Genomic DNA, 24,223 nt, shown 5'->3' on the forward strand with positions numbered 1-24,223 from the left:
TGTTGACCCAAGACACCAACAGATCTACATCTGGAGTGCCCCAACGAAGGCACAACTGCTGGAACACACCAGGATGGAGGGACCACTCCCCTGCATCCAAGGCCTGTCGATGGAGGTAAGCCGCCTGCAAATTTTCCACCCCTGGAAAGTGAACAGTGGAGAGAGCTGAAAACAAAAGCATTCTGCCCAACGAAGGATGCCTGCCACTTCCAAGGCTGCAAGGACACTTTTGGTGCCCCCTTAGTGATTGACATAAGCCACGGTAGTGGCATTGTCCGATTGAATGCGCACTAGGGAACCCTGCAGGCACCCGGTCCAGTGGACTAGGCAAAGCCAGGTTGCTCTCAGCTCCAGAACATTGATCGGTAACCTGGATTCCTCCAGGGACCAGCCTCCCTGAGCAGATAACCTGCCGAGAACTCCCCCCCCCACCTGGAGAGACTTGCATCCGTGGTGACAATTTTCAATAAAAGTTGGAATCAAAGACAGCAAGTTCTTTAATGCTTCCCTCTGAGATCCATTATTCGCAAGGGCTCCATTATTCGCAAGGTGAGCAAGATTTATTGTAGAATGAGAAATTGCTCCTGATCTGCGATGTTTAGTTGCTTCTCCTATCGATCCAGCCAGTTGGTCGCCATAGCAGGATTTTCAAAGAAGTGCACAGAGCCATCTGCCACCACACGCAGTTTTGCAGGATAGAACATCAAGTAAACTACTGGTATGGCACGGAGACGCTTTTTGATTTCAGTGAACTTCGCTCTTTGTTTTTGTATTGCAGCTGAAAAATCTGGGTGTATGGAGTCCTTTGTACCTTGTATCTACATTTTAGGTATTTGTCGTGCAAGCTTCAGGATAATGTCTCTGTCCTTATTATGTAAGAGCTTTAGCAAGAAAGGCCTGTCATTGCCCCCTGGTGGCAGAGCCCTAGGTGCCACTCTATGTGCTCCCTCCACAGAGAAGAAGGGAGTGAGGTTATCTTTGCCAAAGGGGTCTGTCAGCCATTTTTAAATGAATTCAACAGGGTTTTTGCCTTCAGCCTTTTCAGGCATACCAACAATCCATAGATTACTACGCCGTAGTCTGCTTTCCATATCCACAACTTGAATCGCAGTATCAGACGCTTTACAGTAATCATACTGTACAAACATCTTGTAAAAGTGGTGGCAATTCGTCCTCCACTGTACTCACTCTACCTGTCAGTGCCGTGGCACTTTCTCAGATTTTTTGCATGTCATGACTAATGTGTAGTTTACCCTCCTTCATGCTTTTAATTTCCACAGAGAGATCGGTGAGGAAAGATCCATATGTGTGCACTGTGTTGAGGATTTCTTGTAGAGTGGGTTCATTATGCTCAGCAGCAGTGGGACTTGTGTTTGCACGTGCAGGTGGGGAGGGATTACTCACTGTGTACCCAGGAGATTCAGACGCCATGTTTCCTGCTGTAGGCTGAGCCATGTGTCCGGGCTGCAGGGAGGAATTTTGTGGCGCTTGTACTGGAGAGGATCTAGCAGCCTTCCGTATTGGCTTGTGTTTGGTTGAGTCGTGGGCGAATTTCTCCAGTTTAGATGCCGTGACCTATTGCCGGTGTGTTGTGGTAGTCGGGATCCGCCATGTTGATTCAGCCACTCGGCAGGAATATTTTCCTATTTCTTTTTAGTCATGCCTGCTTTGTTCGTGTGATGACCGGCATCAGGCGCTGGAGTGACTCTGCACCGGGAGCAGAGCAATCGGTCAATGGCAGCTAATATAGTGTCTCATGGCAGGATAATTAGGGCAGGATGTGGGAGCTGATGTGAAGCACGTCTGCTCACATGAACGGTTCAGCCACACCTCCAGGTTTGATTTTCTACATACAGTTACTGCCAACGGCTGATGTATTCTGCCAGCTAGGAATGCTCCCTGCTCCCCCCCACAGGCAGAATACAAATCGCGCAGCGGGAGACATTCCCCCCATCAACACCGAGTGTGTTGATGGGGGAATCAAGCGATTTTCTTTCCTTCCCCCCCGGGGTGGAAGGAGAGAAAAATCAGATCTGTAGCCAGCCTTAATGTATATTGAAACTGGCTACATGTATCAAGTATTACCAGTTATTGTTCAAGGCTTTTTAGCTGAAATAAAGAAGCCCTTTTATGTGTATCCCCCCCCCTTTCCCATCTGTAAAGTGGCTGGTTACCTTTTCTATACCAATGGATTACTATTCTAAAAGAAAAAAAATTAAGTTAAACATGACTCATTGCTGACAGTTGTATAAGGAGTACAAAATCAGTAAGACAAAAATGTTGTAATGTACAATCACATTTGTTTATTATAGAGTGTGACGTTTTTGCTTGACCTCAGCAATTACCAGTTTCTTATTATTGTAAAAAAATGTAGATGTGGTCATAAAAAAAGCTTTGTTTTTCCATACTCCAGAAATTTGTTAGTTGTGCCAGTGCAGCTCCAGGTCACATAGTCTGCAAAAAGCGAACTGCAGATCTTGCATATCTGCTTAGCCTCTCTAATGTTTTGAGAAATTTAAAGTGACTACAATTTTGAGTTTAGGTTCACCCAAACTGTGTATATCTAACAGATAGAAGTACTTCAGTATAAGGTTTGTGAGAGAACAAAATTAGTGCTAATGGTCCTTTAAATATTGGTTTTATTAAATTCCGTGTATCACACAGAATGTATTCTACAAGCTGGAAACCAAACACAAGCCGATGTAACAATAATGAAGGTGTGTATGAAAAAAGCTCACCTGGCACATCTCAGTTATTGTATCATCAAACACTCCTCCAGCATCATCCGCCCCCTCGCCTACAAGCTTCACTTTCCATGCCCGGGAGGGAAGACGCAAGTCAGATGCATTAAGCTTCACTACCTGGCGGGCAATCTGAACAAATATGGGTTTACACTTCCTACCCCTGTCAGAAGAGACAATAAAAGAAAACATTGGTTGGATATAAAATAAAGTCTAAAGAAATAACTGGGAGGAGGGACACTGCAGAAAGCCCAAAGTAACGTGACTAACCTGGTGGAGATTCTCTTTACAGTAATCTGAGGTCCATAGTTCTTTCCTTGAACCATTGTCTTACCAATAGATCGTACCATGGGAAGTGTATAGACTCTTGGAGCCAGCAATGGTCTGAGCTGGCCCTGCACAATACCCCATGTTCCTGCATTGTAGTGGGATGTACTACTCTGCAAAGATAAACAAACATAAAAATCAGATACAGAAAGGAAGCAGCATAAGGTTTACCCATTGCAGGACTATTGGAGACTTACAAAGATGACTGTAGAAAAAGGCACTTGCACTCAGGGGGCTGAGCAGAGTCTACATAATTGCTAATTGCTAGCATAATTACTCCTCCCAGGCAGCACCAGGTGCAGCGTACAACCTCCCCAATCACCCAATGACATGAATGGCTGCGCACTGCTGTACATGTACTTTATACACAGAAGTGCTATATAAGCATGAAAAAAAAAAAAAAGAAAGATTTTATTTTTCATATGCCCGTTATACTGTACTATGTTTACATAAGCACTACTGTATTTGCCAGCAACTATTTTGCATGGGCTCAGCCCTCTGTTTGCAAGGCCCCTAAATACCAAAAAGGGACATGAAAAGGATAAAATCTAGAACCCTATATTCATAATTATTGGCAAAAGATTAAAACCAAGTGAATTATCTCATCTAGTTTTTGTGGTATGAACTTTCAGTTAAAATCAAATAAATATATTCCAATTGCATCAAAACAAAAGGTGTGAAAAGTCTTACAGTTAACTTTCTTTGGAAAACCACCACAGCCTGAGCAGATATGCTTCATGTGTGGAAGCAGTGGTTTCTCTGTAGAGTGCAGATGCCCCCCTGCCATATCGGTACCAGAGCCCTCAAATCAGCGGGGAGCAATGAGCATTGCTGATTACAGAGCAATAGTTCCAACTCAGCAGGGGGTAATTCAGACCTGCCACCTCCACACAGAGAGAAAAGGACCTTCTCTATTGCATGCTGGCAGGGACAGCATTATTCTATGGTTTATTTAAAGTGGTTGTAAAGTCACATGTATTATTTACTTTGATTTGCTTGTTTCTAAGAGAGGAGAGGAGAGGGTCGGGGAGAAGAGGAGACCATGTATTACCCTGATACTCTGTTTTAGCCCTCTGTTCAGTACGGTGTGTGTGTGTATTTTCCCTAAAATTTTAATCTAATACCTTCTTTGCAGAGCCCTGCTGTCATATGACCTCCCTTTGCTTTCCTTCCCAATGTGAGTACAGTGGGAGGGGCTGAGATTTCCCTCTGATGAATGCAAGCTAGCAGAGGGAGGTCACATTACTGCGCAGAAGGGTTCTGCAAAGGAGGTATTTAGCATTATAATTTTGGGAAAACACACACTGTACTGAACATGGACCTAAAACAGAAGATCAGAGTAATTAATACGTTTCCTTGAGAGGAGAGGAGGTGGAGAATTAGGATGAGGATGCGGAGGGGGAATGATGATGATGAGGAGGAGCAGGAGGATGAGAAAAATTATGAGGATGAGGAGGAGCAGCCAGGAGATCGGCTCACAGACCACAGAACTCATGGGGAGAGAGCTGAATGATGGAGGCATGTAATCTGACCACAGTATCATGGATCAGGAGAATACAGGAACAGACAGAATCAACCAGGTATTGTGCAACATGGAATGGGACAAATGACACTATAGAAACACTATGCTATAGATTATGCTTTAAAGGGACAGAAGCATTTTTGTAAAGACGTTTTTCAAGATTGGGCAAGTACAATATCAAAAAGGGAAAGAATGAAAAGTAAAATGAGGACATGTATCAAAGTCAGACAGTCCCTTATTCAGCCAAAAGGTATATCGCTGATACAGTAGGTGTTCATCTAAAATGGATGATTTATGAAACTGTAATGCAGTCCCAGTTTGTTCCATACTTGGTGAGGGATAAGGAGTAAAGGAATCATTCATATGTGGTGTGTAACTGAACAGGACAAGGGGGTGGATGGAGATTAGGAGGTTAAGGGGAAGTGGGTCGGAAAGGTATAGTAGGATGGGTTTGAAAAAGGAGTGAAAGGGATGCAGGAAAGAAAGAGAAAAAGCCCCCCCCCCCCCAAAAAAAAAGGGGAGGGGTAGTTAGTTATGGTTTTCATCTAACAGGGGCTCAGGTAGTAACTATTGTCCATGTAATTCCACTCAGGTAGGGGTTTGTGAAGTGAGGACCTATCTAAGCATTCACTTTAGCTCCAGCCAACCAAAGCATCCAGGTCTCTCTAAATAGCTGTGTTCTGAAGAGTAGCCTCAAGATCCTCCATGAGCATATTCTCATTTGCCTACCCAAAGGTGAAGTAGGGGGAGGTGAAGCACAATGCTGGGATGCATGTCCTCACCAAATTTAGTGTATGGTAAAGGAGTGTTTGTATCAAGATCTGGGGAAAGAATTAAGGTGGGTACGGTAGGTTTGAATGCATGTAATCATTTCTCAAACAATGTCGTTACTACAGGACCAAAATATATGTGGAATTTCTGCAGGATTCGGAGTTATGCGATTAAATGGGACTGTTTTCTAAAAAAAAAAAAAAAAAAAAAAAAAAAAATGAACTGTAAGACTTTGAACATATTTTGTTTTAGTTGATTTAAATTGAAAGTTCACTTGGACTTCAGAATGTATAATCTCTTTAAAATTTCAGCTTTAAAAAGAAACACTCACGTAATAAATCTTAAAAACGTGTTCAAAATATAAATGACAACTTTGTGAATCCTTTTAAATGTTGTGGGTTGGTGTAAACGGCCTGATAAAAATTGGGGCTTTTTTCTAATGGTCTATTAATTTTTGAACAATGAATAAAGATTTTTGTATATTAACACACTCTGCTTTAGGATCTTTACTCCTAGATATATATTTTGGTCTTTTTTTAGGTGCTAGGAAGGCACCTTCCATTTATGGAGGTAGACTTAAAAATATTTCCACGCTTTTTGTCCATTATAGGACATTTTTTCTTTAAAAACATGTTTATGTTTAAAAAACGGTAAACCTACAGGAAAAACTTGTAATTATGTATACGACCACCATATTTGCTCATAAAATGTGTAGGTTCTGCAGCCTGCTTTGCAGGGGACACATCGGTTGTGCTGACTCACTAAAAACAATGTCTTCCCTGTGTGATCAATATCTCAACATCTGTTGGGCAGGAAACTAAACATGAAATACACAGACCCCAGAGTTCAGTTGTCCCCTATTAAATATGAGAAATTATTAAAATATTGTGATCCCCGCACTATGTAGTGTGTGGAATGCGTTTACAAGACTGCTGCTGGGATCTAAGGTGTATATTCCGCTCAGGTGTTTTTAATATGTGTACCCAGTGCTGTCTAATCATAAAGTGCTTTTTATGTTTTTCTATTCATTATTTGTGCAGAAACATAATATTTAAATAACAAAACCGAATACTTAAAAAAAAAAAAAAGTGCAAATACCGTGTGACATAAATTGCAACACACACCATTTTATTCTATAGGGTCCGTGCTAAAAACTAATACCATTGGTAAGCTATATATATATATAATGTTTGGAGGTTCTAAGTAATTTTCTAGAAAAAAAAGGAGATTTTTACATGTAGGAGCGAAGTGTCAGAATAGGCTTGGGAAGGAGGTGGTTAAGTGTAGATGTGAGATCTGAGGTCATCTCACATTAAAGAGGACCTGTCCTGCCTATTTCTATTACAAAGGAGGTTTACATTCCTTGTAAAAGGAATAAAAGCGATCAATTTTTTTTTTTTTTAAAGGACAGTGTAAAAATAAAAAATAAAAGGTAAAATAAAAAAAAAAATAAAAAAATAAAGCGCCCTGTCCCTCCGAATTCGAAGCGAACGCATATGCAAGTCGCGCTCACATATGTAAAGGGTGTTCAAACCACACGTGAGGTATGCCGCGATCGTTAGGGCGAGAGCAATAATTCTAGCCTTAAACCTCCTCTGTAACTCTGACATAGTATTGAAACGATCTCCATTTTATTCTCTAGGGTCTCTGCTTAAAAAAAATTAAAAATAAAAATAAATAAATATATATATATATATATATATATATATATATGTGTGTGTGTGTGTGTAAATAACATTTGGGAGTTCTAAGTAATTTTCAAGCAAAAAAATTGGATTTTTGACTGTAAAATCCATTTCTCCTTGGTTCATTGACGGACACAGCTCCTTATCTTCTTGACTACGTGGGTTATACTGCCCCCTACAGGAGGACACTAGGCAGAAAAGAACTGGACTACGCCTATGGGGCAGTCCCAGGGGGTGTACGCCCACTCTCTGCTATAGGTACTCAGATTTGTTACAAGCAGTGTTAGGAAAAAACCCCCCAACTCCATAAAGGGGTGGGCGCTGTGTCCATCAATGAACATCAAAGAAATGGATTTTACGGTAAGTCAAAAATCCCATTTTCTTTTTCGTTCATTGATGGACACAGCTCCTCATCTTTTTGACTACATGGGACATCCCACAGCAGTGTCAAACATGAGGGGTGGGAACAGCAAGAAACAATACTTCCCAAGGCTAAACTTAGCCAACCAGGTAACATGGAGCTCAACCATAAAACAACTGGAGCTCACCTGAAAAAAATTAAAAACAATTAAAAACACCCTCAAAGAGGACCAAGTCCTCTAAACAGTAGCCTGCAAAACTTTGCGACCAAAGGAAGAATCCGCAGATGCCAACACATCCACCTTATAAAACTTTGTGAACAAGTGCACAGACGACCAGGTAGCCGCCTTGCAAACCTGCATCACTGATGCCTAATGACGGAAAGCCCAGGAGTCACTAAGTGCCCGAGTAGAGTGCGCCTCAACAGGGAAAGGAGGTACCTAACCCTTATTAGCCTGAATCACTGTCTGTCTGATCCATCTGGAAATGGTCACAGCAGAAGCAGCCAACTCTTTGCCAGGTCCATCCGTGAGGACAAATAGTGAGTCTGACTTCCTAAAGGACTCCGTAGCTGCCAGGTACACCCCGATTGCCTGAACCACATCCAGGGAATGCTAGGCTCCTTAGGATGCTGAGGCCTGGGACACAGGGAAGGCAACATGATGTCTTCATTCAAATGAAAATCAGAGATGACCTTTGGAAGGAATGACAGACATGAACAAAGACCCACCTTATCCCTGTGAACCACAAGATAAGGTGAACGACAAGACAACACCACCAGCTCTGACACCCTGCGTGCAGAAGTAATAGCCACCAAAAAGGCCACCTTCTGGGACAACGTAAGCAGGGGAACCTCACAAATATTTTCAAAAGTAGGTTTCTGGAGAACTGACAACACCAAATTGAGATACCACGGCAGCAATGAAGACCGCACTGGAGGAGCCAAGTGTCAAATTACCTGGATAAAAGTATGCACCAAGGAATGTGTGGCCAATGGAGGTTGAAAGAGAACCGGCAAAGCCGAAACCTGGCCCTTGATGGTACTCAAGGCCAGGTGCTGCTCAACCTCCGTTGGAGGAAGGCCAAGATCTGATCCACCGAAAAGGAGCAAGGGTGAACCCCAAGAGACTCACACCACGCAATGTACGTCTTACAAGTGCGATGGTAAAATCTTCCTAGAGTAAGATTTTCTAGCCTTTAAGAGCATAGGAATCACAGATTTAGACTCTATCCTTCAGCACCTGGCTTTTAACAGCCAAGCCATTAAAGCCAGCGAGTGTAAAGCAGGCTGGAAGATTGGTCCTTGGGCCAGCAGATCTTCCCTGAGAGGAAGTCTCCAAGGAGCATCGGCAACCAGCCATACCAGATCAGTGTACCAAGACTGGCAAGGCCAGTCTGGAGCCACTAAAATGACTGGAATTCCTTCTGCCTTGATTCTGCACAGGAGTCTCAGCAGAAGTTTTAGAGGAGGAAAGGTGTAAAGCAGACCATACCAACTCTAAGGAGTCACTAAGGCGTCTGTTGCATCAGCTAGAGGATCCCGAGACCGTGCCACAAACCTTTGTACTTTCATGTTGAGACGAGAGGCCAACAGACCCACCTCAGGAGTACCCCACTCGAAACTACAGCTGATGAAACACCGGATGAAATTAAGACAGATCGTCCAATGATCCAGACAAAGTCTGATCGCTAGGAGTTCCAATACATTGATCGGTAGCCTGGACTTGATGTAACTGGAAGTATCCAACCATTTAATGCATTTCGCTCCACCCAGGAAGCGTCCTCAAAACCGGGGGGATTCTGGTATCAGATTCTATATTTATATGTAGGGATGCACCGAAATTTCGGCCGAAGATGAGCCTATCCCATTTTGGCCGATAATGGGTTAACAATGCCAAAATTAATATGGCCGCCGTGAGGAAGGAGGAGGGCGCAGCGCAGGTATTAAAAGTCCCGCCTCTGGCCGGCCGCCCGCCTCTCAATGACGTCCCTATTACTACGATGTGTGTATGAATGAAGTGTCATACCGGGCGGGAGGGCAAGTGAGTGGCCGCTAATAGATATAACTATGTGAGCCTTCACTTCCCTGTCAGCGGAGATACATGCCTGACAGGGAAGTGAAGGCTCACATAGTTACAGCTATTAGCGGCCGCTCCCCCCGCCCTCCCGCCCGGTGTCAGGTCAGTTCATTCACACACAGTCCCGCTGACAGGGAAGTGAAGGCTCACATAGTTATATCTATTAGCGGTAGGTCGCCCGCCCTCCCGCCCGGTGTGTCACTTCATTCATACACACATCGTAGTAGTGACATCACCGGGAGGCGGGCCGCCGGCCAGAGGCGCTTCTTTTGAATGAAAGGCTTCGGAAAAGCACTCAGCAGAGTGACAGTAAGGAGATGAAATCGTTGGGATGGGGAGGGACGCTGAGCCAGACGGGGGGAGGGTGTACTGCCGAGGGGGACGCTGAGGCAGTGGGGGGGGGGGGGGGGGAGAACTGAGGCAGCTTACCAATGGTATTAGTATTATGCAGCATGAGGGGGTTAACGTATTGTCACTGCTGGTCACTGATGCATTAGTGACCGACAAGTGGCAGTTAATTAACCCCTTTGTGCTGCATTAGTGCAACCAGTATCAGTGCAACCAGTGTTAATTAACACTGATACTGGTTGCACTAATGCAGCACAAAGGGGTTAATTAACTGCCACTGGTCGGTCACTAATGCATCAGTGACCAGCAGTGACAATACATTAACCCTCTCATGCTGCATAATACAAATACCATTGGTAGTTAAATTAACCTCTTGCCAACCCATCAAAGTACATATACTGTGACAGGGTGGCAGCGACAGGTGTACGTCGCTGCCTGTTTTTGGTGTATGCCCCTCTTCTATCTATTTTAAATTTTTTGGGGGGAAAAATTCATTTTCAGTTTTCGGCCAAGGGCATCCTGCTTTTTCGGTTTCGGCCCAGAATTTTCATTTCGGTTCATCCCTATTTATATGTTTAGCACCTCCTACTACACCCATCACTACTTCCTCCTTTACCTATTACACCTATTCTTATTCCTTCCTGTTTGCTTGATTTTTTCCCTTCCATCTGCAGTCACTTCCTCCCCACACTGTGTGACTACATTGTATGGATTTTCTTTTGTCACTATTAGTTTTTTCTATGCCACTGGAGGATTATTTTTGAAACACAGGCTTTTAACCCATCACTAGTCGGTAAGGGCACATAAGGAGGGGAGCACAACGGCACTTGCTGGAACATACTGGCACTGGAAGAAAAGTATAACCAGCACTTTAACCACTTAAGGACCAGGCCTATTTCTGACACTTCTTGTTTACAAGTTAAAATCAGTATTTCTCTTTGGTTCATTGACGACACAGCTCCTCATCTTATTGACTACGAGGGTTATACTATCCCCTACAGGAGTGGGACACTAGGCAGAAAAGAACTCGACTACGCCTATAGGGCAATCCCAGGAGGTATACTCCCACTTTCTGCTATAGGTACTCAGTTTTTTTGGTCCTTAAGTGGTTAAAGTGCTAGTTATCTTATTCTTCAAGAGCCAGTATGTTCCAACAAGTGCTGTTGTGCTCCCCTCCTTACTCACTGACTAGTGATGGGTTAAACGCCTGTGTTTATATGCTTTTTTATTAATAAAAACTGAATTACACTATGGATTTCTCCTATGTTTTATTTGAATCTCCCTACACTCCTATGAGGTTCTTTAAACCTACCTGCCAGAGTCACCTAAGAAAGAAAAATTTTTTTTTTACCACTGGAGGATTATTTTTGAAATACAGGCGTTTAATCCATCACTAGTCAGTGAGTAAGGGCACATAAGGAGGGGAGCACAGCGGCAATTGTTGGAGCATACTGCCAATGGAAGAATAAGATAACCAGCACTTTAGAGGACTTCTTGCTCATGCACATTTTTTGCACTGATTGCACTTTTTTTTTTAAACATGTTTAGCGATTTAAATACTATGTTTCTGCACAAATAATGAATAGAGGTACATAAGGACTTTATGGTTAGACAGCGCTGGGTACACACATAAAGATATGAGAAATTAACCTCATCAGGGCAGGACTTTTTTTTAGTTAGAAATGTTATTCAAATGCAAACACATGTTTACAAGGAATCCAGAGAAATGTATAACATATGCCATCCTCATATGAGTGTATGTTCAATACAAATAAATTATTCATTCATGAAAATGAAGGAGAAGGAAAATGGCAGAGATGGCCTTAATACCTGGTTATTGGGGCTGAGGTTCAGTAGTCTCCAAGATGAATACATGAGATCAGAGAAATGGTAGAGGAGACGCAGCCTGGCACGAACTGTGTGGGTGCAGATCTCTTTGAGAGAGCTGTATTGTGGAGGGACGACATCAGGGAGACCCAACTGTAATGGCACTGAAACACCTACAAATACAACACAACACAATCATTCACACTTTATGCAGAATTCAAGTTCTAGTTCTGTGTGTACACGTTTTGTTCCTTCCCTTTCCTTGAGGAAAAGAAAACTAGCAAACACCTATGCTGAGATATTTTTGAGCATGTGTGAAGGAATTCTGTAAACTCCACCCTTCACATGAATGTGTTCATTTTACATTAACATTACCCAGTTCATTCTAGTGACACTTTAAGGGATTGTAATGGCAGAAGGTTTTTTTTTTTTTTTTTATCTTAATGCATTCTATGCATTAGGATAAAAAAAACCTTCTGTGTGCAGCAGCCCCTCCAATACTTACCTGAGCCCCATCTCTATCCAGCAATGTTGTAGGAGTTTCTCAGCTGCCCGGGACTCCCTTCCTCATTGGCTGAGACAGCAGCGTGGCACGATTGGCTACCCCACACAAAAAAAAATTAAATAAAAGTCAGCAGCTACAAACACTGTAGCTTCTGACTTTTAATATTAGGACACTTACCTGTCCAGGAATCTCGCGATTTCGGCACCCCAGGTAATTTTTGGATCGGCTCTCGGGTGCTGCCTTCATTCGTGGTAAGGGAACCCGTCAGTGAAGCCTTTCGGCTTCACAGCCGGTTCCCTACTGCTCATGGGCAAAGCACACTGCGCTTTCTAACTGGCCTGGCAGGGGAGGAAGGAGGAGGGGGCCTGAACTTCAGAGGGACCTCGTCATGGCGCCATCTCCCGGAAGTGGGGACGGGTACCTGTCAAAAACAGGAAACCATTCCCCCCCTCCCCCCAGAAAGGTGCCAAATGTGGCACCAGAGGGGGGATGAAGCAGATAAGCGGATATTCCACTTTTGGGTGGAACTCCACTTTAAGCTGGCCGTACATGGATCGAAATTCATACGAATCAGTCGAGATTAGATGCATTTCAATCCACAAATGGGCACCCTGGTTGTACACAAGTCAATCAATAGATACAACAAACCGGTCAGATTTTCCACGAACAATTAGTGCCAGTAACACTATTTATTGTGTTCTGCCGGCAGGGAAGGCTCCTCACCTGCAGAACACAATAGCGCTGTGGGAGGAATTACCCCATCAACACTGACTGCATTGATGGGGGAATCACGTAACTTTCTTTTCTTCCATCCATGGTGGAAGGAAAGAAAATATCATAATTTATGGTCTGCCCTAGATCGGTCTTCTTACAAGAGATATTGGCAGCTCTAGTATTTCTTACTTTTATTTTGTGGTACTTTAGATAGTAAGGCAGTGGCCTAGCTTGGCCTAACTGGGTCTTTGTGCAATATGTCAGATTCAGTTTTGTAACCATTGCGTCAGGAAGTCACAGCCGCCTCCTTCATCCAAGAAGGCAACTCTGGGGGCCCACAGCAGTAAGAAGAACCGGCTGCTGAAGACACTGGACCCCAGGCACTGGTAAGCACCTGATTTTTTTGTGTAAAGACAGCAGCAACAAACTGGAGTTTCAAAAAGGAACCCCCATAGTGTGGTGTGGGACTTTAAGGGTAACAATAAATTATATAGTTAAAAAATGTTATTTCTAAAATTTTTTATTTTAAAGACTGAAACATACTTTATATGTCTTGTATCACTTTATATGTCTTGTATCACTAATTTCTCGATAACACATAATACAAAATAGCATAAACTTGTTTATGCTATTTTGTATTATGTGTTATTGAGAAATTAGTGATACAAGACATATAAAGTATGTTTCAGTCTTTAAAATAAAAACTTCTAGAAATAAAATTTTTTAACTATATAATTTATTGTTACCCTTAAAGTCCCACACCACACTATGGGGGTTCCTTTTTGAAACTTTTGTCTAGGGATTATGCTAACACATTTCCCTAAAGTTGACTACCCTTTGCAACAAACTGGAGTTACTCTTTAAACTAGAACATAATAATTAAGTTAGAAATACTGTAGGATGGGCAAACACAGGTGAGTGGCAAAGTCACCTGGTGCTCTTGGAGGGACAGGAGTTGCTGTCCATGCTGCACTATGGCACCGTCCTGCTGAGATCTGACGAATGTTCTTCCCTTGTAGGGCTGTGACCAGTGTAGGCTCACGTACGTGATTAGTGTGACCAAGGCCAAGCTGAGAGAAAAAAAAAAAACAACAAGAAAAAAAAATTAATCCACTTATGCATTTATTAAAAACAAAAGAAAGCATTAGTGTATTCCTAACACAGAACTAGAACTGGGTCTATCTTGATATCACCCTCCTGAATTTGAATTTACCGTGAGTACAAAAAACTATTTCTTTCTCTTGGACTGGTCTTGGATTTTTTTGTTTGCCAGTGTCCAGTCCTCTTGTAGGCAGCCGTATACCCAACTGTATCTGAATTCCTGTGTCCCTCAATGGACAAGATAGGAGTCCAGTTTTTGCTCTTGGGTTTAGTTATCCTTCAAAGTGGTTGTAAATGCTGAAGGTTCTTTACCCTCAAGCATCCAAGCTCCAACCCTTCAAGGGCTCCTCTCATATGCTGGAATCAGGAACTGGACTGGAGGAGTCCATCACTCCCCCACACATGGCTCAGCATAGTAAGAAAAAGAAAAACTGCCCATGAATGAGGTATTCGCAAACAAAACTTTTATTTGCTGACAAGCTTCAGCACATAGCCCTACCCCCAGGACCCCCCAATCATAGAGGATTGTCTAAGACTGAGCCCAGAGGGTGAAACATGTCAGAGGCTTGGCCCTAGGTGTGAGACCATGTGCTAAAGTATGACAGTTGAATAAAGTTTTGTCTGAAGAAACCATCATTGTGCAGGTTATCTTTTAAATTATTCTGAACCCTGCATAAGATTACGTTATACATAGTACACCAGCACGCATGTATAAGATCAGCTTGATTTAAAAAAAAAAAGGGAATCGATGCATATTTTCAAAAACCTTGTTTATATTAAAAATTTGTAATAATAAATATACATGTGTGGACTGCCATACATGCACATTACTAGAGATTGCAAAAAAATTCTTGATGCTGAGGATTTTATATCTTGTCTGATATGCTTTTACCAAGAACTCGTTTGTGAGTATTTTTTATTCTATTATTTTTAATAAAACTTTTTTAAGGATAATGCATTAGGCCGGTGCGCCCTTGTGTTTGTCGTTTATTGTGACTTAAATCAGTATTTGTAATTTGGTAATTTTTTTTTTGGTTCCAACAAAAGTGCAATCAAGATGGTGTCAATTCAAAAGAAACCCAATTCACCAAGTGCATGTAGATGTGAACACCAACCTGCCCCTCAGAGTTACTTCCCCATGCATACACTTCCCCAGAGGAGGAAAGAGCCAGTGTGTGTTCCGCTCCCACTGCAATGTCCTCTATGAAAATGCCCAAAAGGCCCGGAACCAACTGAGGACGATTGTGATTTCGAGCTCGACCTTCAGGTAAGCCAATCAAGCGGTCTGGAGGGCAACATAAGTACAGGAAAGGATTGTATTAAAAAGGGGGATAGGATATTGTCCACATCACAATAGAAGGAAAGCAGGGTGAAGTGATTATGAGACTGACACATCATGGAAAAGCATGAGAGGAGAGGTGATTGCTAGTTACAACACGCGGTTTAGAAAAATAGCAAGCTTCACAGCGGCTACCTTGTCCAAAGGTGTAAACGTGACCGTCTTTGGTCAGCGCAACTGAGAACTGTGTCCCACAAGCCACCTTCTTGATGCCAATGCCACACAGAATATCCACTTTCTATAAAGTAAAAGAACAAGCAGAAATAAATCAAGTTGCAAACAAAGATTTTTGATTTTAAACCCAAAGCTTGGAGCCCCTTATGATGAAATGTTTACTACTAGTTAGAGCTGCACGATTCTGGCCAAAATGAGAGTCACAATTTTTTTGCTTGGAATAAAGATCACGATTCTCTCACGATTCTCTGTGTAACATCTTTTACATTATAAAAAAAATTGGGATAACTTTACGGTTTTGTTTTATTTTTTTATTCATTAAAGTGTAATAATTGCGTTTGAAAGACTGCTGCGCAAATACAGTGTGACATAAAAATTTACAACAATCACCATTTTATCCTGCAGGGTCTCTGCTAAAAAAAAAAAATATATAAATGTTTGGGGGTTCTAACTACTTTTCTAGGAAAAATAAACTGATTTAACTTGCAAGCAACAAGTGTAGGAAAAGGGTTTAGTCTTTAAGAGGTTAAACTTCCTTCCTCCGGCAGAGGGAAAGAAAAGATACAATGTAATCATTTGTGTTTACAGTTCAGTGGGAGACTAATGCTGATAGGCTTTTGTGGGAGGCTCTTTTTTTTTTTTTGACAGCTGCTCCCTCACAGCTATGTAAAGAATTGAGCAAGTGTCATGTTAAGATCGTCAGGGGGAATGAATCGCAGTCTCGATTCTGTTACGATTAATCGTGCAGCTCTACTACTAGTATTCAAATGGACACTAAAATGGGGTGTTTGGCGCCAGACTGTGCCCCTAAATCACAGGTTGATATAGTGAAGTGAGCAAAATGTCTCATTACACATGAGAGAGCTGGCATAGATGTCTGGACCATTTACCTTGTGCTTGCTGGAAGATCAGGCCTACCAAGCCGTGAAGGACTACTAGTCCAACATGTGTCCCAGCTTTATCATTTTGAATTTTAATACTGGATTGAAAATTGGATAAGGTGCCCAGAATGCACAGGTCTCCATGTCCCTCTCCTAACCCCGGCCCCTTTTCACTCTCTCATCTTCCCTCATTTCTCTGCTCTTCTACTCCACATCCCTCAGCTAGAATCCTCTTGGTCTGCAAGCTTGATCCTATTTTCTTTTCACTTGCTACTAGCAACAGGGACAAACGCCAAATGCTGTACAATCCTACAACATAGAAAATATTCCATCTTTTTACGCTCAATACACATGAGCTATTGTACATTGTACCGCTTGATTCTAAATCATGGCTGCCAGCTGTCCACTTAACCCGCCAGCTTACACTAACCCCTTGTCATGCACCAATGTTTCTGGCAGGGCAAACACAACCCCCCCCCCCCGTCTTATTTTTTTTTGTCTTCTTTTCCTCACATTCTGCTTCTGCTGTAACCCCTATATCATTTTTCTGTACTATTAGATTAAATCAGACTTTTTGTATGCTTCTTTGAAACTTAAAAAGCTATAAAACTATGTGAAAGAAATTTGAATGAAAGGTTGACACATAAGTGGCAGCAAAAGTTATACGATTGCACCAGGCATACGAGGATTTCACAGCCATTCCACATGTTTAGGGTTTGACTGCACGTTCTTAAATTACGGTTTAATATAGCCAAACAATGGTATAATAAATAAAGCAAACATTTCATTTGAATGAATTTCATTTTGACTTTTGTTGGTATGCAACATCATACATCATGTCAGTCTATACAGGGAGATAACAAAAAAAAAAAAAAAAAAACACAAACCTACAGAACAGTGTACAGAACAGAGTAGTCACCTGTGGAGAAGATTTGGCAGTGGAGTTACCCAAACCAAGTTTTCCATAATCTCCATCTCCAAATGCCCAAACTAATAAACCATCAGCAGACACAGCTAGTGTGTGATTTAATCCACAGGCCACCTGCAGACAGATAGACATTTAGTGGGAAGTTAATTTATGATTATATAGGATAGTTTACAGTTAAACTAAAGTGCAATAATCAACAAGCAGAGAAATCAACCATGTCTGCTACCAAGTCAGCAGTCCAACAACAAATGCAGAATAAACACTAAAATCTGCAGTGCACATGAAGGACCTCCTATTATCACTGAAACGTTAAACAGAACCTGTATCCAGATCATACACACTAAAGTATTTACAACTTCTGTAAATCACTTTAAATGCCGGTTCACACTTGTGCGGTTTGCGAGATCGCATGTAATTTGGAGCGCACTGCTCCTTCATTACATGCGATCTCATGTGCGGATGCGAGTTCAGCCATACACTTGTATGGCTGAATTCACAGCGCATCCGCAGCAAACTCGCACATGAGGCTTTTTTTGAGCCGCCTCAGAATCGGATCGCACAGTGGTTCACACTTGTGCGATCCGATTCTGTGCGAACTTGCAGATCGCACTGCGATATGCGATCACAACTGGGGGATGTAGTTAACTTTCAATTGACACCCCCTGCGTATCGCATATGGCAGTGTGAACTGCCAGATGTGCGAATGCGATGCAGGAACACGCTGCATATTCGCAGCGTTCCCGCATCGCACAAGTGTGAACCGGCACTTAAACACATGGTAATCTATGAGAGCAGATCTTGGCAGTCTGATAGCCCTCTAATGTAAACTGTAGGTGTTTTTTCGGTGACCAAGTTCTCAGGAATAAAGTCACAGCCAAAAATATTAAATTTACATTTTATTGTGTACAAACCATTAAAATTGGATAATATCAAATGATCAGGTATATACTTGTTATTCCCCTCTAACGTGCCTTATTACACCATGTGTCAAGTTACTAACTGACCAAACTTCCCATTTATATCAATACAGAATATGAATATCATATGGCCAATGAATAAAACATAGGGTACAAAGGTCCTCAATTGGAGGTTCGGTGTCTTTAGAAAGTACAGATAAAGAGACCCCAATGGTCCCAACTCGATTTGTGGTACGTTGCTTCTTTAAGGGACCTGAGAACACTAGGGGGTATATATATATATATATATATATATATATATATATATTAACCACTTGACTCCCCTTCATGACCAGGCCGTTTTTTGCGATACAGCACTGCGGTACTTTCAATGACAATTGCGTGGTCGCGCAACACTGTACCAAAATAAAATGAATGTACTTTCTTTCCCACAAATATAGCTTTCTTTTGGTGGTATTTGATCACCACTGCTTTTTTAATTTTTGCGTTGTAAACAAAAAAAAAAAAAAAACAGACCGACAATTTTACAAAAAAATAATAACAATATTTTTTTCCTTTCTGCTATAAACCACACCAAAAAGTTTTTTTTTTTTTAATCTAATTTCTTCATATTCTTCAATTTAGGCCAATATGTTTTCTGCTACATGTGTTTGGTAAAAAAAAATCCCAATAAGTGTATATTGAATGGTTTACACGAACGTTATAGTGTCTACAAACTATGGAATATATTTATGGAATTTTTATTTATTTATTTTTTACTAGTAATGGCAACAAATCAGTAAATTATAGCAGGACTGCGATATAGCGGTGGACTATCGGACACTATCTGACACATTTGACACTTTGCGGGAACCAGTGACATGAATACAGTGATCAGTGCTAAAAATACACACTGTCACTGTACTAATGACACTGGCTGGGAAGGGGTTAAACATCTAGGGCAACCAAAGGGTTAAATGTCTGCCAAGCCAGTGTTTTTGTGTACTTTGTTAGGTGCTTTTATGTATTCTAGAATCCATTCCCTCCCCCGTCAGAACTAAGATATGCCTTGTTTACATTTTTTTTTTCATTTGCAGATAAAAGTTGTGTGTGTATTACAAACCATTGGCGGGGGCTGGAGGACATCAAGCACCTGCAGATCGGCTTCTATATTTTTATATATATATATATATATATATATATATATATATATATATATATATATACATACATACATACATACAGTGGGTACGGAAAGTATTCAGACCCCCTTAAATTTTTCACTCTTTGTTATATTGCAGCCATTTGCTAAAATAATTTAAGTTCATTCTTCTTCCTCATGAATGTACACATAGCACCCCATACTGACAGAAAAACACAGAATTGTTGACATTGTTGCAGATTTATTAAAAAAGAAAAACTGAAATATCACATGGTCCTAAGTATTCAGACCCTTTGCTCAGTATTTAGTAGAAGCCCCCTTTTGATCTAATACAGCCAGGAGTCTTTTTGGGAAAGATGCAACAAGTCTTTCACACCTGGATTTGGGGATCCTCTGCCATTCCTCCTTGCAGATCCTCTCCAGTTCTGTCAGGTTGGATGGTAAACGTTGGTGGACAGCCATTTTTAGGTCTCTCCAGAGATGCTCAATTGGGTTTAAGTCAGGGCTCTGGCTGGGCCATTCAAGAACAGTCACGGAGTTGTTGTGAAGCCACTCCTTCGTTATTTTAGCTGTGTGCTTAGGATCATTGTCTTGTTGGAAGGTAAACCTTTGGCCCAGTCTGAGGTCCAGAGCACTCTGGAGAAGGTTTTTGTCCAGGATATCCCTGTACTTGGCCGCATTCATCTTTCCCTCGTTTGCAACCAGTCGTCCTGTCCCTGCAGCTGAAAAACACCCCCACAGCATGATGCTGCCACCACCACCACGCTTCACTGTTGGGACTGTATTGGACAGGTGATGAGCAGTGCCTGGTTTTCTCCACACATACCACTTAGAATTAAGGCCAAAAAGTTCTATTTTGGTCTCATCAGACCAGAGAATCTTATTTCTCACCATCTTGGAGTCCTTCAGGTGTTTTTTTAGCAAACTCCATGCAGGCTTTCATGTGTCTTACACTGAGGAGAGGCTTCCGCCGGGCCACTCTGCCATAAAGCCCCGACTGGTGGAGGGCTGCAGTGATGGTTGACTTTCTACAACTTTCTCCCATCTCCTGACTGCATCTCTGGAGCTCAGCCACAGTGATCTTTGGGTTCTTCTTTACCTCTCTCACCAAGGCTCTTCTCCCCCCATAGCTCAGTTTGGCCGGACGGCCAGCTCTAGGAAGGGTTCTGGTCGTCCCAAACGTCTTCCATTTGAGGATTATGGAGGCCACAGTGCTCTTAGGAACCTTAAGTGCAGCAGAAATCTTTTTGTAACCTTGGCCAGATCTGTGCCTTGCCACAATTCTGTCTCTGAGCTCTTCAGGCAGTTCCTTTGAACTCATGATTCTCATTTGCTCTGACATGCATTGTGATCTGGAAGGTCTTATATAGACAGGTGTGTGGCTTTCCTAATCAAGTCCAATCAGTATAATCAAACACAGCTGGACTCAAATGAAGGTGTAGAACCATCTCAAGGATGATCAGAAGAAATGGAAAGCACCTGAGTTAAATATATGAGTGTCACAGCAAAGGGTCTGAATACTTAGGACCATGTGATATTTCAGTTTTTCTTTTTTAATAAATCTGCAACAATGTCAACAATTCTGTGTTTTTCTGTCAGTATGGGGTGCTATGTGTACATTCATGAGGAAGAAGAATGAACTTAAATGATTTTAGCAAATGGCTGCAATATAACAAAGAGTGAAAAATTTAAGGGGGTCTGAATACTTTCCGTACCCACTGTGTATATATATATATATATATATATATATATATATATATATATCTATATATATATATATGAGATTCTGCGCAGGAGAACTGCTCTTTAGTAGTAAAACTGCTACTGGTGGGCCTGCAAGTGGTTAATAATTGCAATATGTTATGATTTACATTATTAAATTCCATAAATGATTATTAACTGATTATCATCCATCAGATTTCTTACATTCAGCCAGAGGGCTGAACAAAAGAAATCCAAAAGATCGACAGCACAGATAGACAGATTTCCCCACTGTCTATATAAGAATACCTAAACATCTGACTGGATACAGCTGCTGTTTAGCCAAAAAGTTTCCAGCTGGTGGTTTTAACTTTCTCTGAAAAGAGTGAGTCTGGCAGGGCCAACCACTGAGCTAGATTCTTTGTGGTGATCTTTGAGAAAGAATATCTTCACTATGAAGGCAGCTAGAGAGGTAAGTAATGGTTTGTTTAAAGCTTTGTTGCTTGGTATTTAATTTGTTTATTGTCTTGGAATAAAGCAAAATAATAAATCGTGAACAGAGCAAACATTTCTCGGTATACATTGGCAAGTAAGGGAACAGGAGGTAGAAAATATAATAGCAGCGTCTAATGCGGTTATAGTGTTAAAGAGTCATGGACAGGTAATGTATTCATTTTACCTGACCAATATGAAATCCTTCAAGTGCAGTCACACGCTCTGGCAATTTCTTGTTGGATGTGTTTCCCAAGCCCAGGCGGCCGTAATCTCCATTTCCAAAGGTAAAAAGCTTTCCATCAGCTGTCACTACTGCAGAATGTTTGAAGCCACAGGACATCTGGAATTTGATTCAGAAAGAAATATGTTTTGGTAGTATTGTAACATCTGTTAATGTATATTTTAGGTTTCATATGTACTTTGATCTAGAATAGCTAATGCATGCCCATAACTTGAGTAAAGAGACAATGACTTGTTTTAAGGTGTGAGGAGTGCCTAGAGTGTCAGTCTTCAAGAGTGGTCACACAATATCTCATGTCTGCAGACACAGTTAATGCCTTGCTACTGTTGCCATGCGTATGGGGCCCAATCAGCTTGTTTAGAGGTACAGTGACACAATCACAAGAATGGTCACTAATATGGGAAGAAACGTCTGTCACTTTGTCACCATGACTCATGTGTCATTTGCTGCTGCTTAACTTCAGGTGATTTCACCAGTTTGGGTTGCCCGTCTGTTGTAAAGGAACCAATAAACCCGCAAGGACAAGCCACTAAAGAAAAGAGACATTTTGACCTGTAAATTCTAAATCCTGGAGTATAGTACAAGATACACGCAGAGTATTCATACGTCATGGGTTATAGGTGTATACCTTCAGAGGACATATCCCCTAGGCACCTCCCATATAACCCTATTCCACTCCACGAGTGCTCAGTTTTGTAGCAAGCAATGGAGAGCGAACCAAGAAATGGAAAGGAGTGTGGTCTGTGTCCTGTATTCCAAAATATTGAATTGACATGCAAGTCAAAAATCCTCTTATGCTAATCATATAGTAAAGGGCACAGATAGAGTACTCATACACCATGGAAGGACCACAAGCAACTAATAAGAAGGGCGGCAGGTAACAATGAAGCAAACAGTACTGTGCCAACAGACCCAATAACAAGGGTCACAAGAAAGTCACAAGAGCTTGTGTGGCCAGTGAGAGAATCCATCCATATGATTGGAGAAGTAGTTTCGAGGTATATTCAAAAGGCTCCGACTAAATCCAGACAATGCAGGGAGATTTCATTTGGAAGCTTAGAAACAGGGCATATCGATTGGAAGGACTATGTCCTCAATGAGGTGGAATTCTTAAACCACCTTTAGAAGAAAAGATGGCCTTGGGCATAAGACAAACTTGTCTTTTTCAGTCCCTTCTGTGTTTGCATCCTCTAGGACTGGCATATTGAGATTTAACTTGGGATGAAGAATGGGAATAATTGAAGAGACAAGGCATTTTTGGACTCTGGATGCAGACAGCTGTATTAAGGCCATAACCGATCACAGGAAATGTGACATAGATGCAGAGAATTTTGCTTTAGTTAAATAGGCCGCTTGTGCATGCCTGAAATAGAGCTATAATAATATTCTGGAACCGGTGTTAGAGCCTGTCTTTGCTCTGGTGCATTGGATGCATTATCACTCCTTGCGGTTGAGTATTGTGCCAGCCTTTGGCAGGTGAAAGTGAGGGTATTCCCCTGTGGGGTACTCACGGAATGAGTTGCAGAGAATATAGTAAGCATGTCCGAAAGAAGTATGTGGTAGCCCAGGTGCAGAGCATCCTGTAAGGAATATCCACAGTGAAATGGCAGGAGGAAGGGCCTGAGTACGTTATATGGGGGTTCTAGGGGGAAGGGACCGTAAAAGTGTATGACCAGTGTTGTGATGTAATACCTGGTCATCTAGCCGAGACAAAGCTCTGAGTAGTTGAGATTTAGTGCCAGAGTTTAAAAAGTTTACACTGCGAGGTGAGTACGTTTCAAACACAGCTCCGTTTTTACAGTACCGGTCAGAGATACAGCGTGATCCTGTCTTGGCCGTCCACAACATTGGACTGTAAATAAGGCTTTAGGGACTCTGGCCCTGTAAAGCACTCTGGGGCTTGCTGACTCAACACATTACACAAGTGTCAAAGTGAGCACCCACGCAGGATCCAGTGCCTGAAGCAACATTGGAGGCCACCCTCACAGCATGGGGTCTATGTTGGAATCGGAACATAGTGAAGTGTTGATTGAAGAATCCAAAGAAAAAATATAAAACTAGTTAATTTAAAGGTGATTTTCTCTGTGATGGAGAAAACGTCCATCACCTTCAAACACTTGCACAAAACTGAGGACTCAAAAAGTGGGGTACAGTTATAAAATGGGTGCCAAGGGGATGTGTCCTTTAAAGCTTTTCCAGTGTCCAATAACCTGAAGGTACATGCCTATATTCCATGGTGTATGAACAAACTGTCTGTGGCCTGTACGATTGAGATAAAAGGATGTTGTGGTTAGTAACAGCCATACCACCCATGTCTACTCACACTTTAAAATGAACCTGGGAAAGACAAGGGCCTAAGTATTCATAGCCAAAGTATTAGGAAAACTGTTAGAAAGAAGTTCTAAATCGCCAAATACATTATCAGGA

At 41.8% G+C, this 24,223-nt stretch overlaps 1 protein-coding gene across 2 annotated transcripts in view; it reads right to left on the bottom strand.

Annotated features, from left to right (window-relative positions):
• The window catches only part of HERC1 (HECT and RLD domain containing E3 ubiquitin protein ligase family member 1), a 212,322-nt gene that overhangs the window by 22,235 nt on the left and 165,864 nt on the right, over positions 1–24,223 (bottom strand). For both annotated transcript variants that reach the window (XM_082255125.1, XM_082255124.1), the window contains exons 66-73: positions 21,740–21,895; positions 17,293–17,415; positions 15,454–15,556; positions 15,095–15,264; positions 13,810–13,948; positions 11,663–11,832; positions 3,012–3,181; positions 2,739–2,904 (exon numbers count right to left, since the gene is read on the bottom strand). In XM_082255125.1, the coding sequence (XP_082111251.1) occupies positions 2,739–2,904; positions 3,012–3,181; positions 11,663–11,832; positions 13,810–13,948; positions 15,095–15,264; positions 15,454–15,556; positions 17,293–17,415; positions 21,740–21,895 (1,197 nt within the window). The remainder of the gene's footprint in view (positions 1–2,738; positions 2,905–3,011; positions 3,182–11,662; positions 11,833–13,809; positions 13,949–15,094; positions 15,265–15,453; positions 15,557–17,292; positions 17,416–21,739; positions 21,896–24,223) is intronic.

This window comes from Pelophylax lessonae, assembly GCF_965119305.1.
Source record: "Pelophylax lessonae genome assembly, chromosome: 4".
NCBI classification, from domain to species: domain Eukaryota; kingdom Metazoa; phylum Chordata; class Amphibia; order Anura; family Ranidae; genus Pelophylax; species Pelophylax lessonae.